This window comes from Clarias gariepinus, chromosome 13 (genome assembly GCF_024256425.1).
Source record: "Clarias gariepinus isolate MV-2021 ecotype Netherlands chromosome 13, CGAR_prim_01v2, whole genome shotgun sequence".
NCBI lineage: Eukaryota > Metazoa > Chordata > Actinopteri > Siluriformes > Clariidae > Clarias > Clarias gariepinus.
Window position 1 is genome coordinate 14,910,718 of NC_071112.1, and position 22,791 is coordinate 14,933,508.

The 22,791-nt window shown below is 38.2% G+C and overlaps 1 protein-coding gene across 1 annotated transcript in view; it reads left to right on the plus strand.

Moving 5' to 3' along the window:
- The window catches only part of kiaa0586 (KIAA0586 ortholog), a 106,731-nt gene that overhangs the window by 76,367 nt on the left and 7,573 nt on the right, over nt 1–22,791 (plus strand). Inside the window, exons 27-32 of the mRNA XM_053509541.1 lie at nt 2,842–3,104; nt 3,313–3,389; nt 4,107–4,229; nt 5,075–5,255; nt 6,524–6,660; nt 7,100–7,166. Of these exons, the coding sequence (XP_053365516.1) occupies nt 2,842–3,104; nt 3,313–3,389; nt 4,107–4,229; nt 5,075–5,255; nt 6,524–6,660; nt 7,100–7,166 (848 nt within the window). The remainder of the gene's footprint in view (nt 1–2,841; nt 3,105–3,312; nt 3,390–4,106; nt 4,230–5,074; nt 5,256–6,523; nt 6,661–7,099; nt 7,167–22,791) is intronic.

A 22,791-nucleotide genomic window follows, 5' to 3' on the forward strand; every position in this document is an offset into this window, starting at 1 on the left:
ACAGCAGAGAATTATACACAATCAATTATATGAATGTACATAGCATTTGCATTTTGATCAAAGCAATGAGAAATGTTTATGCACAAGTGACTAAATTACATGGCGTAGTAGTTTTGAGAATTCATTTTCTGATCTGAGAAGCAGCTTTACACAATCAAAAGAACTACTTGAGTTTGTATAAAATGTGAATGTGTATGAATCAAAATGGTCAGTTTGTCCCTGATAAGCAAGCCGAGGGCGACAGTGGCAAGGAAAAACTCCCTGAGATGGCAATAGGAAGAAACCTTGAGAGGAACCAGATTCAACAGGGAACCCATCCTCATTTGGGTGAAACAGAGATCAGGAATTGATCTGCATCTATACTGTGTGTTAGGTGGCAGGCGGTTCAGTATAACAGTTGATGTTAATTAATGTTAATATAGAGTGCAGTTAGTTATTGGAGGCTCAGGTAGAGCTGTCAACATCAGCCGAGGATGGGTAGAAAAATAGAGAACAGAAGGAGAGAATTGGCGTAGTTGCCATTCAGGATAGATGTACTGGAGTATGAAGTTATGGGATGAGTAACGTGTATGCCAGAATAAAGAGATGTGTCTTGAGTCTACTTTTAAACTGGGAAACTGTTCCTGAGCCCTGAGCACTGTCTGGAAGGCTATTCCAAAGCTTTGGCGCTAAATATGAAAAAGCCCTACCCCCTTTTGTAGATCTTGAAATTCTGGGAATTACCAGAAGTCAAGAGTTTTGTGATCTTAAGGACGGTGGTGGATTATAGCGTTTCAGAAGACTGGTTAGGTATGTGGGAGCTAAACCATTTAAAGCCTTGTATGTAAGTAATACTATTTTGTAATTAATTTTAAACTGAACAGTTGCAGGGATGATAATATTGGGGTTATATGATCGTATTTTCTGGATCTAGTGAGAACCCTGGCTGCTGCATTTTGGACTAACTGAAGCTTGTTTATTGGGGATGCAGGACAACCACCTAGTAATGCATTACAATAGTCCAGTCTGGAGGTCATGAATGTATGAACTAGCTTTTCTGCATCAGATGCGGATAAGATGCTCCTAAGCTTGGCAATATTTCTAAGATGGAAAAAGGCTGTTTTTGTGATATTGGAAATATGATTTTCAAAGGACAAGTTACTGTCTAATATTACACCCAGGTCTTTTACTGTCGAGCTAGTAGTAACAGTACATCCTTCTAAACGCAGGCTAAATTGTGAAAGCTGTTGTGTGCTGGTTTTTGGGCCAATAAGTAATATCTCTGTCTTATCTGAATTTAGTAAAAGAAAGTTATTCGTCATTCAATCATTTATGTCCTGGACACACTCAGTTAGTCTAGACAACTTAGGTATTTAGTCTGGTTTTGTTGAGATATATAATTGGGTATCATCAGCATAACAATGGAAACTAATCCCATGTCTTCTAATGATGTTACCCAAGGGAAGCATGTATATTGAGAACAGAAGAGAGAGAAAAGAGGAGAGGAGAGATAACGGTTGGGTATGGTCACAGTCAGATAATATATAAGGTGAGTGTATATTTAGTGTAGAGTGCAGGCAGGGACTCGGGCAGGACTATCTATGACAGCATAACTAAAGGGCTGAGCCAGAAGAAAACACAGACATTAGTGCTTACTGAGATAGCAGCGACTAAGCGACCACTCACATCACCGTCAACAAACCTGAGTGATCAGTAAGAGTGGGGGAGACAGCATCTAAACATACCAGTTCACCATAATACTTCATCCATGAGTCCCCCAGATCTGCTTCTTTACCTAAGGCAAATCTTTTTACGAAAATGCTCGGCTAAATAAATAGGTATTTAGCCTAGACTTAAACACTGAGACTGTGACTGAGTCCCAAACATTAATAGAAAGACTATTTCATAACTTTGGGGCTTTGTAAGAAAACGCTCTGCCCCCTGCTGTAGTTTTAATAATACGCGGTACTGACAAGCAGCCTGCATCCTTTGATTGAAGTAAGCGTGGCGGGTCGTAAGACACTAGTTTTAAGGCACCATTTAATGCTTTATATGTCAAAAGTAGTATTTTAAAATCAATGTGAAATTTTACAGGTAGCCAATGCAGTGTGGATAAGATGGGGGAGATGTGCTCGTATCTTCTGGTTCTAGTATGGACTCTCGCTGCTGCAGTCTGAACTAACTGAAGCTTGTTTATGCACCTAGTTAAACAACCAGACAGTAAGGTGATACAATAGTCCAATCTAGAGGTGATAAAAGCATGAACTAATTTTTCTGCATTGTTTAGTTACTTATTTGCATTTACGTTTAGGGCATTTGACTGAGCGACTTAAGGTTTATCTCATTATACATCTGAGCAGTTAAGGGGTTAAAGGCCTTGCTCAAGGGCCCAACAGGAACAAATTGACAGTGGTGTTTTGAGTCTAGGACATTCTAGGACATGCAGAATCTGGTACTTTGAGTTAAACTTGTGGCTAGTTGTAAGGAGTTGCCCTAGTTCACCAACTGTTTAGTATACATTGCTCAACAAACTTAGCACAAGTAAAGAAAAGAGCTGAAGAACATTGGATAAAAATTTTTTAAAAACTCCTCTGCGATGTGCTTGTAGTACTATTTGCGAAACGGCCAACTCCAGATTCTTCTGTGTGAGAAAGACTGGTATTACCATTTAGCCCAATTAGATTTGCCCACCCAGAATTTTTTTCTTTTATAATTATTCTTAATAATACCCTGCCATATCTATGTAATTATATTTACATATTTTAAGTCTTTATATGCTTTAAATAGCTATTTATGGAGAACACATCTGCCTACTGTGTAATTCCCCTCTTATCTCTCATGTTTCGCTCTCGCTTCCCTCAGCAGTGTCCTGTCAGTAGCCTGTGAGGAGGTAGAGGAGGAAAACTCAGTTATCCATCCATTCTCCCCGGTTCCACCAAAACCGCAGAATCGTCCAACTGCTGCAATAGAGCATACTGAACCCGCTCCTCCTGAGTCTCCGTCTTTGAAGGAGAGCAGCTCACACACTAGCACCTCTATCACAGAGATGGAGACAGAGACTGCAGCCAGACACATCTCTGAGGGAGAGCTGCTCCTCAGCTGCGGCCAGATGGCTGCAGTCAGAGGTACTCGGCAGCCTGTCAGAGATTTACATTCACACACACACACACACATACAAACATAAACACACACACACCACAAGGGTCCCTCTCGGTACAATATTCAGATTCAGTTCCCATCTATACACACTGTCTAGTGCACTCCTGACATTGTGAGTCATTTCTGGGAATAGAAATGTTATCCTTTACCCTGGTTCGTTTATTTTCTTTGCAGTTTTGGAAGAGGAGGGCTTCATTTTGCCCAACCTAATGACAAGCTTCAACAGCTCACTGCATGGGGTCCAAGATATGGTGAATATTTATCAGTTGGAGCCATGAGACTCTCTCTCTCCATGTGATAGTGTATTTAATATGATTTGTTAATATGATATGGTTTGTTTCGAATAATCATGTAAGAGGGTTGCAAGAGATAAGGTTTTAACATAGTCCTATTTTTTTTCTTCACTTCTGTTATAGGTAAGAATAAATATAACTTTTGCAAAACCTGGAAATATTATTATTACTAAAAATAATTTGATTGAAAAGCTCTGACATTTCTGTAAAAATGGGATGAGTCACTCATTTTATCCTTAAAATGATAACATAAATTGAACAAAAGTAAGCCTTTATACAATGATATATGGATTTAATTTTTAATACAGCATATCAGTAATTTCATTAAGTGGGCTACATATGATTTAATAATACTTTTGTTACTGGTAAATTAATAGTACAAATTTGCATTACATTAAACAATATTTCATATAAATTCAGTTAAGCAATTGTCTGAGCATAGCATTGCATCAGCATATAGAGTTTTTTTTCCATTAAAAACTGCTTTTTAAAAAGATGTTTTAGGCTACATTTTATATTTTTTTTATTATAACAGATAATAAGCAGATATTTGCTTTTTTGTGAATAAATTTTTTTCAGATTGTTGTTAGACAATACTTGTCTGTTCATATTATTGGCATCGGTTGTTATACCGATAAGGTATAAGGTAATTGGTAACTTAATTGTGTATGTTAGGATTACGATCCTCCAAGTGAGGGTGAGGTGGTGAGAAGGCCACTTGTTCCTGCCCACCATGACCCAGTCCTGTCACTGCTGGCCCGGATGGATCAGGGTCCAGTCAGCCAATCACAAAATGAGGTATCACTATTGCGTTCTTTCTAAAAAAAAATCTTGATGCGTTTATTTGCCTATGTGACTATAGTGTGAATGTATTTAATCTTGGACATGATAATTTGACCAACTTATACACTACCGTTTAAAAGTTTTAGAATACTTGCAAATTTCCATTTTTTTTGTTTAGTGATTTATTTTCTACATTCTACAACAATACTGGGGATTTCAAAACTATAAAATAACACATATGGAATTCGGTAATTACATAACAAGAAAAACAACAGTTGTTATTTTAAGACACAGATGTCAGCCTTTCTGTAATAGTTCTTGCAAGAACAGTATTGTCAAGTGCATTGGCAAAATCCGTCAAGCACCATAATGAAACTGGCTCCCAGGACCATCCCAGGAGGGCGAGACCAAAACCTACCTCTGCCGCAGACGAGAAGTTCATTTAGAGTTATCAGCCTGAAAAATGACCAATTAACAGCACCTCAGATTAGAGGCGTTATGAAGTCTTTACAGAGCAGAAGTAGCAGAAACATCTCAATATCAACTGTTCAAAGGAGATTAATGCATTATTTGGACGCCCTTGGCATCCCTTTACAATGTAGAAAGAAATAATAATCAGGAACCATTATGGAGTTAGAAAGTGTTCTAAAACTTTTAAACGGTAGTGTATATTTAACATACCTATATTTCAGATTCTGTTGGATTGTTTCTTTTTTCTTTTTTTTGGAGCAGTGCTTTTATTTGCCAGTAGGTGTCACTAGCGTAACAGAGTTCAATTCAAGCTCTCTTCAAAACTGGTTGGAAAACTGGAATTGGAAAGTGTGCTGTACATTAACAGTAAGGTGATCATGTTTTGGCAGAGGTTGTGGGATGAGGAGAGCAGTGGGGAGGTGAGCGAGGGTCAGCGGCCCGTTCTGACTGAAACACAGGAGAAAGTGGTGATGGGACACTCTCTCATCACACAGCGTCAGTCGGTGTCTGCAGAACAGCCATCTCATGCTAGCCTGCTTTCTCCTGGGCAATCACAATCTCAGCACACAGGTACACACACAGATGCACACATTACACTTATCAGGACATACAGCACTCCGACAAGTGTAATAGAGGTTATGAAAACAGCCTATGTGTAGCTAACACCCCCGCAACACACACACATACACATAGAGACCTGTAAATGGTTCTCTCATTTTAATGTTGTTATTCTTGCCACCAAAATATATAGTTTGTATAGTTTTGGCTTCTGGGTGGCCTCTTCCCGCTGCCGTGTGTTGGTGGCCCTCACCGGACCGGGATCTAATGGGGCATGGCTCACACTAAACTTGTTATATGCAGAGAGGGAATGACGGTGTTTGTGCAGTGTGTGTATGTGGAGCGCTCACGGGAAAGCCAACAGTTCTGGATAGTTCATCAGGATGCAGGCTGGGGGAGCACAGAGGAAGCGATTCCTGCTTTAGCTCCCAACATCCTCCCAAAAGCTTGTATAAATGTTGGCTAACTTTCACCTATGCATAGCTTCTGCTAACGTTATTTTCATAAAGTTCAACTAGACCTTCATCATTAACTGTAAAGAACAAGATAAAGGTTTAAAGATTCCATTTAAAATCTCAGTCTGAGATTTGCCTTCATGTACTTTGCAGTACAGTACAGAGAGGGCTGTGTCTTCGTGTGTTTATGTATCTTTTGCTTTCATGCTTAGAGCTCTGTTCATAAGTGTCGGGACCAACACTGTGAGCTATGAGTGCAGTGCAACAGAACCCTCATGGTGGAGTTCGATGTTCTTCCTGTGTTGGCCTAAACCAATATTTACCTTACACTGAGAGCGCTCTAGTCTACTCATGGTGAAAAAAAGCCTCAATGTTGCTTAGAGACCAGTGGTGCCAAAGCAAAAAAAAATAAAAAATCCTCAAGAAGCACAGACAAGAGGGCGTTATTGACTGCGAGTGAATTTAGAGCTGTTTTGATTTTTTTTTTTCATGACTTTAGCAGCTGAGCCTCTGGATCCAGTCTAAGCTTGTGTTACATGACCAAAAATTACTGCAAAACCCACTTTTAAGACACTCTAAACATATGCTCTGTCTAGCAACACCCTTCGTCTATGAGTAAAAGACTGCCTTTGGGCTACATGGTTAATACAGGGGTGTACTGTATATGTAGCATTCATTAGATTTATTTGTATGCCTTTACACATGGCTGGTAGCTCTGTGTCATGTCTCACAAATTCCTCCTTATTTCAGTAGGAATGTATGCTGTTGGGTTTCTTAATGATTTCTCTCTTTGTGTTTCTATGTTGCCGTTTCTATGGAAACAAGGTGAAAAGGGTGCAGTAGCTAAGAACGGTGGGCTGTACGTTAACGTCTCCCTATCGGCAGAGCACACAGACTCTTCGCATGTTCTTCACTCGGTTACTGCATCTTCCCTTCAGTCAGGAGACTCGACACCAAACCAGGCGTGTACATTTTTTTTCTGTTCATGGCCCTGTGCCAGTTTTCCACTGCATGTTGTTATCTGTAGCTAACAATTGTTCAAGACTGAGGAGTGTCATCATTATTTACTGTAAAGATTATCCTTCATTTTTAAAGAATACATTAAAAATTTTATGAAAAAAAATAAAATAAGCTTATATATAAGAATATATATATATAAGTAATAATATATACATAAGTAATATATATATATATATATATATATATATATATATATATATATTACTGTATATAATGGTATATTAATATGATATATAACGATGTACGTAATACTCATTTACCTGCGCTATGCGATGACAACTTAAACTGCATTATATTACCTCATTTTTGTCCCTGTCTACGTTTTAAGGTATTGTTTTTTAACATATTGTATACTTGTTTAAAATCCTTCGTTTTCTATAGGCTGCTGAGACTCCAAAAGGACAGACTCCAATACTGGTGAAGCAGTACAATAGCACAGAGGAGCCAGGTACACCCATCATTCATTCTATACGCACGTCATGTTTAGATAATCCACTTTAATCTAGAAAAACTGGAAACTTTTACCTGCTACTGTACCTCATGCTGTTGTTTCAGCAAAATATGGTGTGGTTTTACTGTACATCACAATTATGTCTATTACAGCATATTATTAGCCCTAAAAGTCCTGAATGGCTCCATGTTTGATGGGCAATGTGAAGTGGCGAGTGGATGAGAATGTGAATGCTTGTAATTTGCAGTGTAACATGTCCCATAAAATGTATAAGGATGAATTCCACATGAAAGGCACATTTATAAACACTTATAGTCAGCTTCATAAGTGTTTGGACAGTGACACATTTTTTTGCTTGCATATAATTGCAGAGCCATTGCAAACAATGGTTTTGAAAGGAAACAATTATGGCATGATTGAAGTATAGACTTTCAGATTTAATTCCAGTGGTTTAGCAAAAACATTGCATTACCTCTTTGGGAAGAATAGCTTCTTCTTCTTCTTCTTTTTTTTTTTTTTTTTTTTTTTTTTTACAAAGTCCATCCATTTGTACAGGTTTTTAAAAAATAATGTACAAACAGTCATGTAATTAGGAGGATTAAGTAGGATTATTTTTTCATTTTTGAATTGAAAAACTTCTGGAAACCATAGACGTTTCCTTCCTTGAGATGCTTTGCCAGACCTTCACTGCAGCCGTCCTCAGTTGCCCCTTGCTTGTGGGTCTTTCTGCCTCCAGTTTGTCTTCAGGCAGTGAAAAGTATGCTAAGTTGGGTTAAGATCAAGTGCCTGACTCAGTCTTTTAGTAATATTCCATTTCTTGGACCTCGCTGTGTTTTGGCTCTTTATCTATCTGTACCATAAAGTGCTGTTTTATTAGTTTTTCAGTAGTTGGCTAAATCTAAGGAGAAACTATAACTCTATACAAGTCAGAATCCATCCTGCCACTTCCATTTGCAGCCACGTCATCAGTGAACACCAATAAACCGTCTCCGTTGGCAGGAATACATGCCCATGCCACAACACTGATTGATGACAAATGATGGATGACAGATAATTACAGATTTTATTTTACAGAAAGTCTAGTCTGGCATTTCTGTTCTTTTGATTGTTATTAGTGGTTTGCATTTTAAGCTAAGGCCTCAGTATTAACATACACAAAAGTGTCTCTTGATTTAAAACCATCTCCTCTAGAATGATCCTGTTGTAAAGGGGTTTTTCTTCACCAAGATAATAATTTTGTAATCATCCTTGTCAGCTGTTTTCCAGGCCTTTTGGTGATGCTGAATTCACCAGTGTGTTCCATATATACATATACTATTCAATGTATATTATTTATACTACATTATTATTTATACTATATACAGTATATATGCAGTCTATTTTCAGGTGTATTTTTTTTCAGTCTAATAATGGCCTCCTATGGCCTCTTTGGACCACATATTGAGAGCAACACTTTAGTGTTAGACCTATTTATCCTTTTAATTCGTAATGAAATAACTAAGAAACAAGCCACAGCTGGGTAATGAATTGCTATTCAGTCAGTTGTCCAATTACTTTTAAACCAGTAAAGAACGAAGGGACTAAATATGGCTGTAATTAATAAATAGTTAATGAAGTATTAACTTATATATTATATTGCTTCATTTTAAATCCATTGTAGTGGTGTGCAGAGGCAAAAAGAAATTGTATTTCTTATCAATTTCACGAAATCTCATTTGTTGAAAGACAATTGTTGCCTTGTCTACACATACATCTAATCTTAACCTTAGTAGCCAAAAGGAGACCATTTAGCTCTTTTGTAATGCAGTTAAAGTTGTGTGCTGTGTATATGGTAGACAACCTGTCTCCTGTCTATGGGTCTATGGCAGCATCTTGTCCAGCTTTTTTGCAACAAATAAAAATTTAAGCCTGAGTCTAAGCAGTAATCTTGGGTAGTAGGACAGCAGGTCCCTGAAGCATGGCCATGTTTGTTACAGGGACGTATTTTTAGGCCAGGAATGTGCAGCCTTACTCAGTTTATCATGTAGAATTTTAAACATTAAATAATTTCAAGCCAAATTGCTAAATATACAAATATCATTTGAGCACGGTGATATTATAAGATTACAGAAACTGCTGTCTATTCTTTTTAAAAGGAATCTGTTCGATAAACCACATCAATATCAATCACATAATTAACCACACCCTAATAAAAATCACTCAGCAATGTCTAACAGTAAAACTGAAAATCTTAACCTGAAAAGAACTCTTAGGACTAAACACAACTACCTAAATAAAAATGACTGGACGTATAACATGTTAACCATTAGCCTGGCTTGTGATCTGTTCAGTTATAAATGTGTGGGTGGGGTTCAAAACTGTACTGCAGCCAGACAACATCAGAGACATTTTGGCTTTACTTTACAATTCTTTCATGTTATGAAGCATGTGTAGGGCTTATGCTCTCTGGCAACCTGAAGAAGACACATGCATTTCTTACTGCAAACTAAAGATGGCACTGTGTCTGTGTGCCTCTTCATGCTTTTGTTTTGTCTTATTTCAAGGGTCAGTGGAGTCACCGTGGGACAGATTGTCCACTCATATCAAATTCCACTTAGAGACTAGTCTGGTTCATAGCTACTTTAGTCAGCTTTTAGAAATCAGCTGTTGAGACGTGCTGTGCTTTGGTGACTGCAGTATTAGAGGCAGCCAGTATGAAGCAATAGAGAGACCAAGGAAACCGATGTGAATAAATACTTGTCTTATATTCACATGAACGTGTGTGTCTGTGTGTGTCTGTGTGTGTCTGTGTGTGTCTGTGTGTGTCTGTGTGTGTCTGTGTGTGTGTGTGTGTGTGTGTGTGTGTGTGTGTGTGTGTGTGAGAGAGAGAGAAATATTGATGGTAAAGTTCTCAATAGAGCTTCTTGTACTCTGGAAGGGCCTAAGCGGCTGGTGCCTTACTAAAACACATCTTGGGTATAGGCTCAAATCCAGAATGGCTACATTAATTTTTTATACACCGCCTGGCAAAGGAAAATCACTTTCATGGAAGGATAATGCTGAAACGCAGACTTCGCAGAAAAATCGTGATTGAAGATCACTTAAACGTTTGAAGTTGCATCATAAAACATCGTAGCTATGTTTAATAGTGAAAGTTAGAGCATTTCCCCACACAATGTAACAAGAACTCTTGAGGAGAAAAAAAAGGCTTCAGTTTGCTACAGTAGGAAGCACAAAGAGTGGGCTTTAAGGGAAAAAGGTCATGAGGATAAAGGTTATGAGGTCTGATGAGTCCAGACTGACCCTATTTCTGAGAGATGGAAGTGATATTATCATGCAGTGTGATGTGGGGCTGCTTCAGTTATTCAGGTCTAGGTGAACAACTTCATGTGGCAATAAAATGGAGTCAGCCGATGACCTGAATGTACTAAATCACCATCGCATCATAACACATCAATGAAGTTTTTCCTTCCTGGACTCAAATTGTAAAAGAGTGATTCTGAGAACATGAGAAATCTTTTCAAACATGGACTGGAGACCACATTGCGGGCCATAATTAAAGCTCACAAATGAAATCTGCTTGTGATTTTTTTTTTTTTTTGGTACTTTCTTGCTTCCTTTTGAAAACTTGCTTGCTTGTCTTTTCATTACATTATGAATTCCCCTATCCCCATCCGTTCCTGCTCTTCTCCTTCACCAGCATGACTTCTTCTGTTTCTTTAGTGCTGGTCTCTTCAGCAAAGTCTTTTATATGTCTGATATTAATCCTTTCAAATGTACTTTCATCTTTACGCGTATTTATTTTACTGGGGTTAGTGATGAAGTTGTACGCTGGGATGTAGTGATTTATGGGGGTGGCACAGTGGTCGTGACCAAATCAGAAAGTAATTCTATGGCAGACTATATAAATGTCAAAGCTTTCTGTGTATTCCACTGGCCCCAAGGATTTTTTCCACCTTTTTTTCTGTCAGTGTAATTTGACGCACCAGTGAAAAGAGCAGGAAGACCAGGCTTCCACCTGCATTTCAATGCCTCCATTTATTTTTGAATTAACCCGGACGCTATGCTGTTTTCCCTCTCCTCCAGTGTCGTGTGAGAGTGAGAGAGCACTTGTTTGCACTAAAGCGAGTGTGAACAGGACACACCGTGCTATTGTTGGGCTTTTTATTAGGTTTCTACTCAATTATCCTAATGCTTTGGACAGGCAGTGAGGATAACCATGACCAGCACTATATATATATATATATATATACATATATATATATATATATACACTATACTATACTTTGTATATGTTGGGACATATGTTTTTATTTACTATTCTGTATATTATTCCTTTGCTGAATTACACAGTCCTGTTGCTTACTGTAAGTACACAGGTTTGAACCTGTTTAGTCACACACCCAATCCATACAAAATCTCGTTGGACAATCAAGCCCTCTGTGCCAGCAATCAGCTCCTCTGCTTTTTCTACAGATGGGTCGATTGTGTTCTTGTAAGAAAGGCTACAGTGTGCTACCATGCGCTCAAATCAATGCAGACATGATTCGGCCAGTGTGTGCCCGTCACCCAGCTGCGTTCTCAGATAGCTATCTCTCTATTTACCACTCGGAGAGCGGGAACGCATAGAATAGTCTCTCTGTTCAGCCGGCCTAGTTCAGTCGAAGCCGTGACATCGGAAAGAAAAAGTAAATTAAAGGTGCTTATACAATTGCTGGGCTGAAGCTGGTAGTCTGGGTGTGCTTATCCACTAGAGAAATCCGTTTTATGTGGACAGGGTTAATAAATGAATATTGGCTTAAGGCGATTTCAGAAATATTGTTGTTCTGTATCATTTCACATTTATTCCACTGTTAGTGGAATAATTTAGGAGAGCAGACTGGAATCTTTACTGCTCGAGCTCTCGGATGATTTGTATACACTTAGGTAATATTGAAATGTAAAAATAAAATTTAATGGTCTGTATATGGGAAATTGGGGCCCAAACAGGAATCAGTGGAGCACAAGGCTGCTCTGTGTGAAGGAGTGAAACATGGACTAGTGTGAGGTGGAGGAAGGGAGGGTGTATTGATACAAACGTACATGTATGTGCAGACGTATACACAGATTCACAGTTAGCTCTCAGGGCCAAATGGATAAGAAGTTTTCACAGTCAGTTCAGTTTGATGTACTGTATCATGGCAGTGCGTCATTTGCTAAAACAGTCGTCGACACACCAAAGCTCAAGCCCATTGTCACTTCTTCAGGCTTTTACTTAAGCTTGATTTACATTTGGCAAATTCCATTTGCTTTGTGTTCCTGGATAATCTTACAGACTTCATTACTTTGGTACAATTATGCAAACGTACATCACACTAACTGTGGCCTCAGGCTAGAGGTTTTGCATATCCTTGAAATTTTAACCTCGCCTAAACATGAGGCGAAAGCTGTCGGTTAGTCAGGTATGTTTGAAACCAGCCCAAGCGCTAACTCAGAGATGGCTTGATACAAGAGTCAGTTCTGAATGTTTTTACTCTGCACCAACAGTGAGAAGAGCTCTCGTGTTTCTTCGTCAGCAGCAGTCCTATACAAACAAAAGGGGCCAAAGCCCAAGCTGACGCAGTGTCTCCCAGAACTAGGCTTCTCTCATGGAGGTCTTTTTAAACAAAGATGAGAGAGGATTATTTACACAGTCCAAACTGGATGCCTGTTCTTCAGATTGTGTTGAAAGATGCACAACTTCAGTATTTTTTTAACCAACTCTTCTCAGGGCTGCTGGCCAAGATTTAATTACATTTTTGGTTTATGCGCATGAATCAAGCAATGAAGCACTGTATTTTTGACTCAATACAAATTTATAGCCGAGTAATGGACTGTTGATCAACACCCCAAGCAATTTGTTACAGTGATTAAATGTTTCGTGTAATCTCTTAATTGGATCCATGCTTGAAATGCTTGAAGTACAAATGTGCCATGTTCCCTTTGTGCTGCATTCTGGACAGAGCTGTTGACAGTTTTGGCACATGTTTGTCAGCGCTGCCTGGGACCCCAGTGCTCTGTAGACAGGATGAGACTAAAGTTAAATCCAGGATTCTACTGTGTTTTTTTTATTAGAGCAGGAAATGAAGGAACAATAACCAACCCCACCAGACAGAGTAAACTAAACCAAACCAAACCTGTCCTCCATCTTTTTCCTTTCTGGCACACACTCACTCACTCCCCCAAACAGCACCGGTATTTAGAATTTATGGTTCAAAACCTCTAAAATAACATGCAGAATAAACAATCCAGTTTTTGCCAGGCAGTCTCACTTTGCTTTCAACTCTGAGATTTTTTTTTTTAACATCATGGAACTTTTATTACCCATGTGTCATGAAATGCTTTCTTCATTAGCTGTTATGACTCCAGATTGCTGCTTGTTCTCAAAGCCAGAGGAGCGTGTCCACTGAAGGCCGTTCACTTAAAACAGGAGAGAAAATGGCGAGAAGGGTTTTCTCATGCTAAACACAACAGTGGACAAACACAGGCTTATCTGGAATTACTGCTGACTGCTGTGTGTTGAGAAAATATTTTCTTAGGTTTTTTTTTTTGGAAAAATCCATAGACGTTAAAAAATGGCGGGAGCATCCAACCCTTCGGTCTTAGTTTTGGCTGCATGTCATGTTTTCTCCCCAGTGCAATTGTACACATTATAGTTGACCTACATTTTACCCTGCAAATGCTCCTAAACCCATTTTACATTTTCTAAACAAATGTTACTCTAGAGTATCATTTGTTCATTCATTTTTCATTGTAAGACCAAAAAAAAAAAAAAAGAAACGATAGAAACCACTTGTTTCTTCAATAATCATTTCCTTAACTAAAATGAAAAAAATGAGAATAGCTTCTTTTTATTTTTTTTTATTTTACTATTTTGTGCCTAAATCAAAAATGGAAAAACAGAAAATTAGCACTCATTTCTTTTTTTGTTTTTTTCATAAGTAGTGTGAACAGGAACTTTTTAGTTGTTGCTTCATGTGTTTTTCTGGATAGCATTATAGACTGGAAAGCCTAACATGCAACTATCTAAGACACTACAATTAAACCATCCTAAAAACAAAGTTAATCAGCTGCATGGGTCTTTTATGGGCAGGGTTTCTATACATTTAGCGTTAACAGCCCAGAAAGCGGAAAATGAGCTTGATAGAAAACAAGTCATGATAACTCTTTATGAATAAAACACATATTGATAATGTTTATATCATCTTAAACACTTTGTCTCCTTAGTAACTGTTTCTCCAAAGTTTCATTTCAAATAGTTGTTACAAGTTGTTCTGTTCATGGCTAAATCAAGCTAAAAGCTGACTAGCCGCTACCAGGTGGCTGAATCCCAAATCCCTCTTAACACCCGAATCAAGGGTGTGGAGCAAGTGATTATAGGCCCTACATAGGGTACTAGCTTTCCATTTGACACTGGTTGGGGTTTAACCCCTGTGCAAACCACAAGCTATTTTCGGCTCACCTTGAACATATCCACAAAAATACCTAGTAGCCTAATGGTGGTTAACAGTGCTTCTGTCATCAATAAGGGGTAAAGTTTTTTTAATTAATAATCCTTTACAATTACAAGGGTAGAAATTTGTTATATTTAAAGATATAATATTAAAAAATATATAAAAATTTATTTTCATTACTGTTATTATAATTATTATTACTATTATTATTACTATTATTATTGTCTCTGAACTGGATAATTAACTTTATTGTAGAAAGCTTGCATATTTTAACATTTTCGCATTTGGCAGACATCCTTATCCAGAGCAGATTACATTTTATCTCATTATACATCTGAGCAATTTAGGGTTAAGAGCTTTGCTCAAGGGCAACTTGTTGGTGCTGGGGTTTGAACCTCCGACTGTCCGATCAGCGCCTTAATCACTAAGCTCCCCTGACCTCATTTACTTTGATATCAAGTTGAAATATTGATTGCACTAACAGTGACCAACTAGGTAGTGACAAATAGATTACTCCTAACAGTAACATAGACTTCAGGGCACAAGGCAGAGGGCACACTGGATGGTGTGCCAACACATTGCATGGCACAGGTGCATGCAAATGATGGTGCAAAAAATAATATGCAAAAAGATGGTACAAGTAATTTTAGGATTTTATATAATAAGCAGAAATAATGGGTAACATAGGCTTACTGGTTACAGGTTCAACAAGATTAACCTGAAAATGATAATAAAGACCAGGGTTTTTTCAACAGAGGAATAAGAATGTGTCTCAAATTTAAGTAATCAGTAGTTCACCAGGAAGCACTATGAAAATGTGCTGGTCTTTATGCTAACTACAAAGCCATTGGCATCAAATCAAACAGCTTTACACTGTTGTTCAAAATCACCCAATGGCAGGAAGTGATTAAGTGCGACAATAAGCTATACAAAAAGTATTAGCGCAGATGTTTAAGATCCTTTTTCTGAAATTGAGTTCTCAGTCTATGCTCACACCTGTTAACCATGATTTACTCTCTAAAAAGAAGAGCTATCTTTCCAATCTTGTTTGTCATTCCACTTCTGTCATAGACCAGGAGTGCCTTCACCACAGATTATTATCTTGTTAAATGCTTGTTTTGACAGGATGCTAAGTACCTTGCACCCTGATGTGTGAATGTGTGCATGCACATGCATTTGTGTGTAATGTGTATAGAATGAAGCTCGGTCAAGTTCACGTTTATTATCACAGATGCTGTCACAGATGGTTACACAGTGATTACGCACCTCACTTTAATCTTTCAGGTCAGCAGCAGCAGGACACTTGCAGAGCAGTTGAGCCACATTAGACTCTTCAGAAGGTTAGGCTGTTGGGTTAAATGTCAGTAAACTTTAGGAATCTTACTTCTGAGGTGTTAGATGAAAAGTGGTTCAGGAGGTTCAAATATAGACCAAACCAATAATTGAGATATCTAATAACCATACCGGCATTTAATGGAATGGCATTAAATTTATAACATACTCGACAATTAATGCCTGCGTATTATATTTTCTCAGTATTTAACAGTTATTCAACTACAAGTGCCATTTTCAGTTGCGTTGATTTTAACAAGCCCAGCACAGTCATCTGTTGTAAGATGAAGATCCGTGAGCAGCTGATGTCAGCCTACCCAGCTGTAGTGCCCCGTCTATTTCTGAACAGCTGCAAAGGGCTAAGACCATGAAGACTTAAGCATTAGGCATTCGACATTACTCTTACAGACCACATATATTTTGTTGTGTCTGTTAGGAATTCAGCACGTTTGATGTTTATAAGCATGGTCCTGAGAGAGTTTAAGGAAAATAGCAGCCACACTTACTAGCAAGGAATGAACACACTTTTAATGGCTTAAGCAAAACCATAAAAAAAACTGTTACATTTTTCAAAAATTTTAATGAACAGCATGTAATATTAATCGCTAAATCATGCCTTTATTGCATTTTTTTTTTTTTTACAGTTTAATAGCATTCTGCTTTTTCGAATTCAAGTGAGATGATGATGTGATCATTTTTCTCCTATATTAACACCAAGTATACTTACTTATGAATCAGTATATCTGGACCCCTGGGATGTATTATAATCATCATTCCTTAACTCTTTATCTATCCTGTTTAAAGAGATGTCTCTATTTCATTAGATTTAACAATAACCCCCCCTGTACCGAATGACATATTGAAAGAAGGAGGGAAGGGAGAGAGGAATATCCTCTGAAACTGATATCATATTTGGAGTGTGGATGAGAGTTTGGATAGCCCTTACCCCACCACCCTGAGTCCTCTTCACCCAAAAAGAGGCAGAGATTTATCCATCGAGCAGGAGCCTTTGATGTGCAGAGCCAGGCTGTCATGCTAAGCCACACGCCAGAAGGTCCAGGCTCTGCTGTCCCAGGTGGAGAAGTGTAGCTTTAATGGAAGATCTCCTGTTACAGTCAGCCCACGGTTGGAGAGGTTGTGCCCTAAGATGTGTTTGAAGTTGAGCCGCGCCGAGACTAGAGACCTTCTGCCTACATATGTTGACAGATGTGCATCATGCTTCCTGACAGCACTGTGTGGGCTCTCTTAAGTTTTGGCTTTCTTTCTTTCTTTCTTTTTTTAAAGGAAAGTCTATGTATATGGATTCGTTCTTTCTAAATAGAGTTGTAAAACCACAGTATCAGCATTCTTTGTAAATATTACAATCTCTATAATTAATCTCAACTATTCATACAATTTAGAAACAAAGTATTAATTAACAGAAAAGGGATTAATAAAAAAAATCATTTATTAGGTACAATAATTCTAAATAAAACTAAAACTCTATTAGCGTTAAAACATATACAGTTCCTAATAGGGGTGCAACGGATCACAAAATTCATGGTTCTGATCTTGTCACATTTTTGTTTGAGGATCAGATCATCTTTGAAATAATTTTGGATAAAGTTTTTCTATTCATTTATAACTTGTAAAACACATAGAGCAAGGCAATTCTGCCCATCATCTAACATGACAGAACTAAAATAAATAAAAACAAATAAAATACTCAATACTCTGTTGTTAAAGGTGCACTATGAGGCATCATAGGGCAATATGATGATGTAATGCTTGATGATTATATTTTTTTTGCTCCTCTTTTTTTCTTTGATATGGACACTATGTTCAAAGTAAGTATGTTTACTATTGTTCAAAGTAAGAACATACTAACACTCTTTCTTTTAAATAAATAAAAACAATAATTTGAATGCATTATATTTTCTTGGTAATAAGAAACTAGTTTAAATCTTAGGGAAACTAAATAAATGCATACTCAAATGCATACTTATGTGTCAAGCATAAATGTGAATGTCTGAGAGAGTTTGCGCAAGTGCACTTAGATGCTTAAACTTTGCAATTTATTCACCAAATGCATGCTTATGGTCCATTACACTGCTAGTAGTTAATAAACATGCAACCACAGTATGCAACCATACAGACGCTTAACTGTGTGAATATGGTTCTTGTCATTTAATACTCCAGGGTCAGGAAACATCAATATGTCATGCAAGCCAACTTTAGCTATTCACTATTATCACAGTCAATTATTGGAAGAATAAAACCTGGTGGAGCATGCTGTTAGAGGAAAAGGCAGAGAACTGTTACCACCACGAGATTAACTGTTTACCAATATATAACCACTTTTAGTTACATTTAATGTTGTTGAGCGTCCAAGACAAGTTAGTTGTCATTGCCACTTACATTTTAGCAGAAAAAGGTTGTTTTTCTTCACCAGTCCCTCTTTTCTCTTTCTGAAAATTTATAATTTATAAATATTATTTATTTATTTGATAAAACAACATATTGTCATGGCACTGATCTGCTGCTGGATAGCACAAAGTCCCTTGTCATGAAGATTGTGAGAATATTGAAGATTGACAAAGTTTTCCTAACATTGTAAAATGCTGAAAATGTCAATGTTTAGAACTGTTTAAAACATCATACCAAATACTATAGTAAATAAGGTGTGCTATTTTCTGGTGGTAGCTGGTGGTATTCCAACAGGCTGACAACCTTTTCTCTATACTCAAGATATATATATATATATAGGTAATTAGGTAAATGTATAAATAGAAGCAAAGCACTATAGATTGTGCTATTGAGTAGATTAGTGCCCTGACCGCAAACCCCATATGCCGTATGCTAGTCTAATAGGTTTATTTCTTTATTATGCCACAGTGTACAAATGTGTTAGGATTTAATGTTAGTGTATGTGTGAGTGTGTTTGTGGATGAAGGGAGTAGGGCCTCCTTACAAGTTAAACCAGTGCTGTTTTTCTTTTGTCCCAAACAGCCCTGTTTCTCTCATTGCTCTCCATTCTCATCTGGTTTCTATCAGACCTGCTCTCACTGCCAGCCAACCTTCTCCATCACTCTTCTCTCTCTCTCTCTCTCTCTCTCTCTCTCTCTCTCGCGCTCGCATTTGCACACACATTCTCTTATGCACATGTACCCAGACACTTTCTCTTTTCCTCATAGACATTGCTCTCTTTCTTTCTTTTTTACTCTTGCACACACACATATTCCTCAAACACAGACTTTATTATTCTCTCTTTCTCTTTCTCTCTCTCTCTCTCTCTCTCTCTCTCTCTCTCTCACACAAACACACACACAGACACTATTATTCTATCACTTTCTCATCATGCTCCTCGTATTGTGGATCAATCATCAGACGTGTTGTGGATCAAGCACCAAAGCTCTGGCACTAGTCTAAGGATCTTGAATCATCACATATGCCCAGCTCTTCAGCCTGGTGTAGCCCCCTACCAGAAACCACTACTGTAACTGCCTCTGCTCACTTTGCCCTTTTCTGTAGTGTCCTGGATCTGACATAACCTGTATTAAAGTTTTTCCTTTCTAAATTCTGAAGTTGAGCTCAAAAAAGCCTAAATAGTAATCTTAAATATTTAAAATCTGCTATGGAAATAGTGTGTAGCTGGAGTGGAAAAAGGGTTTGCCTGCACCTGTGATCACATCAGCTTGTTGCTAGCTCTACAGAGTATTCCCATATCATTCTTTTCTTTAGCCAGGAATTTGCCTAACATTTTGAACGCATCTGTTTTCTGCTTCATTTTATTTCTATATCTATGACATTAAGTTAATCTGCAGTTCTACTTTTCTACAACTGTGTCTTCTCCTCTTGAATATCAACATAAGTACTTTTTATTTTGTTTTATGTGCACCCCCACACCTTTTAATACTCACTCATACGTGACCATCTGAAGATATTAGATTATTGCAATGTATAATAGTTTTCATGGATCAGTAAGATTTGATCATATGTAATTAAATAGATTTAAGCATTAAGGCTATAATGTGTGTTCTTGCCATGAGTTCATACAGTGCAGCATCTGGCTCATAATTAAATTTAGCTCCTTACAAGGGATGAAATTAAATTACTGTGTGTTAAATCAGCCATCGTTTTATTGGGTAATCTTAATGCATCTACTGCACCACTCATCCTCAGCCTTTGGAATTTGCATGCTTGTATAATATCTTCAGCGTTGTGAACATAACCTTCTGTATTAAAAGTTTGTCTAATGTCGATGGTGGAGAACGTTTCCCCATAATTGTTTATTCGAGGCTACACACCAACTGTCCTGGACTAAATTTAGAGATCAGTGACTTTCCGGCTGACCCCTGTGTATTTCTGTTCTCATGCTTGCACCTGCTAATGTTTCCAACTCTTAATATCTAAACCGTCTTTACTTAACATTAATAAACCTGAAACAATACCATTTCAGTGCACAACACTGTTTTTACATAAATGGCTGCACAAAAATGCACCAGAGTCAGAAGCAAATGCCTGGCATAGTGCTGTACGCTAAATATTTCTCTCCCTCCAGCTCCTCCCCATTGCTAATAATTAGAGCTCCACAGACAGATGCACCCTGTTCACAGATGGTTGAGATGCTGGGCAGGTTGCCCGTGGATCCTCTCTCTACTATTATAGCTCATACACATTCCCAGTCTTATACATTTATCCATAAACATGCCCTGAACTACATTCACAGCAAAGGCAAAGTCACTGAATGATGCATATAGAATAAACGAAAATAGCTAAAAACTACTTACTGCACTGAGTGTGCACATTTTTCTTTGTACTGGATACAGATGTATCATTTCGGGATTGGGGTTTACCTGGTTTTGCTGCATGTAAGACTGTTAAGAACTAGATGATAGCACAACCTTCAGAAACATGCCACACATTTAATTACTGAAGCTCGTTTAGGCACCCTTTAGAATTTCTTGACATTTTTCTGTCCATTAATATTGACTTGTAGAATTTCTTAAAGAAATCTGTTATAAATAAAACAATTTTGGCTAATGAGGTCCATGAAAGTCGAATGACTTTGTATTTTTGTTCAAATGGAAATGAGACATGGTGGTCGAAAGAGACCAACGTTATTTGATGTGCTGTTTAATCCCCCCCACACCAATCCAATGGTCCAATCGCTCAGAAGTAGAATTATTTCATGTGGTTTTCTCCTTAATGTGTCCCAATGTACAGTCCTTCACATAGTGTTTTGTGAAACAAAATGTGAATTATTTGTGAAGCTTTTTTGAGTTTAGAATTGTATTCCTAAAGTTTTTCTTGTGTTCTTCACAACAGACCTTTGGCTATGAGGCTTATTATTATGGAAAGTATTGCTTTAAAATTGTTGTGTACCTTATTTCAAGGAGCGACTAGATTTCAACTATTTCACCTCTGGGTTTGACCTTATTGAAACTGGTCCTTGTGAACCCTTTTTTTCCTCCATCCTTTTCTGAAGCTTGGTCTCTGAAGGTCCCTCAGGTCCTCTTGGGACACATAACCCACTTCTCTAAAAATAACCCATAGTACAAAGCGGTGGGTTACAGCACTGAGCGGTGAGTGGCCCCATTTTGGCAAGTTACTCTATAAGCACTGATCAATTTCACTTCTGCTAAATGCATTGGAATCCCTATTTAAAAAAAACATGCTGAGCATGAAAGGTGGAAGATTTTAAATTTGAATATCCTGTTACACCATGTTGCTAAAACTATAGCTCGCGAGTCTCTAAAAGAAGAGTTCAGTTCTTTTGCTATAGACCAGGTAGGGTTATAAGAGTTATAACAGATACATGTTGCCACTATGTTAGCTTGCTGCTCAAGGTAGGCTTATTTTTTTCTGGTCTAGCATTATCTTTTGGAATATCAGAAAGCAAACCCATGCATAGGGAATTTTTATGTATTTTCCAGTCACTGGCTTATGGAAACTATTGAGACAGCTTCTACTTTCCAGAAATAGTATGACTTACATTACAAAGAACACTGACACTACCTGTCTTATAGATAGGGCCTTTTTTCAAACAAGCCTTTACCACCACCACCCCTCCTTCATGATGAAGACGGATAAGATATCCCCCTTCACTGTCTCTGACCCTGAGCAGTGGTCTGGATGACCCTCTCTGCACTCCACTTCTTGACCTCGTTTTACGAGGGCACGGCCTCGGCCACTGAGCCCTCCACATGGTAGTTCTGCTTCTTCCCGCACGGCTTGCACTCTCTCTGAAGCCAACACTGCATATATCCTACGTAACCATCTTCAGATAAAGGGAGCATTGCAGGACACCCTCCCATGCTCCTCCTTACCCCACCCCTCCTTGGCCCTCCTGGTATGGACATGAGCGAGGTTAAGGAGAAGTGAAGGGGTGGATGAAAGCTCTCTTTGGCTAAATGCAAATCCCCTTTACTCTTGATGCTGAGGTTTTCCACTCACAGCTGCCTGTTGCCTTATCCCTCTATCGGTGGGAGTGCAGGACAGAAGGGACTTTCCAAGTGATTCTGGCTCTAAACTGCTCCCAAGTCCCTCTCTGTCTAACCCAGTAAGGTCTCTCTGGTCTCCGGGGGAGCTGGGTGGGGTAGTGTGGCCTTATATTCAAAGGTCATAACCCCTGACTTTCAATTAGCACTCTTGGTATTGTTTCCCCTCTAGTTTCTAAGGTAGGACCTGGTTAAAAAGAAGAGGGGGTGGTTACTTTGCAACACAATGGCTCAATAAGCAGTCCATGCAGTTTTGCTCATCAGTGGTGTAAACAAGCAAGGAGAAAAGGATTAGTTAGGAGAGCCATTGAAGCCTTTGATTGACTTAATCTGTCTTTAGGGGATAGGAAGTTTGATGGG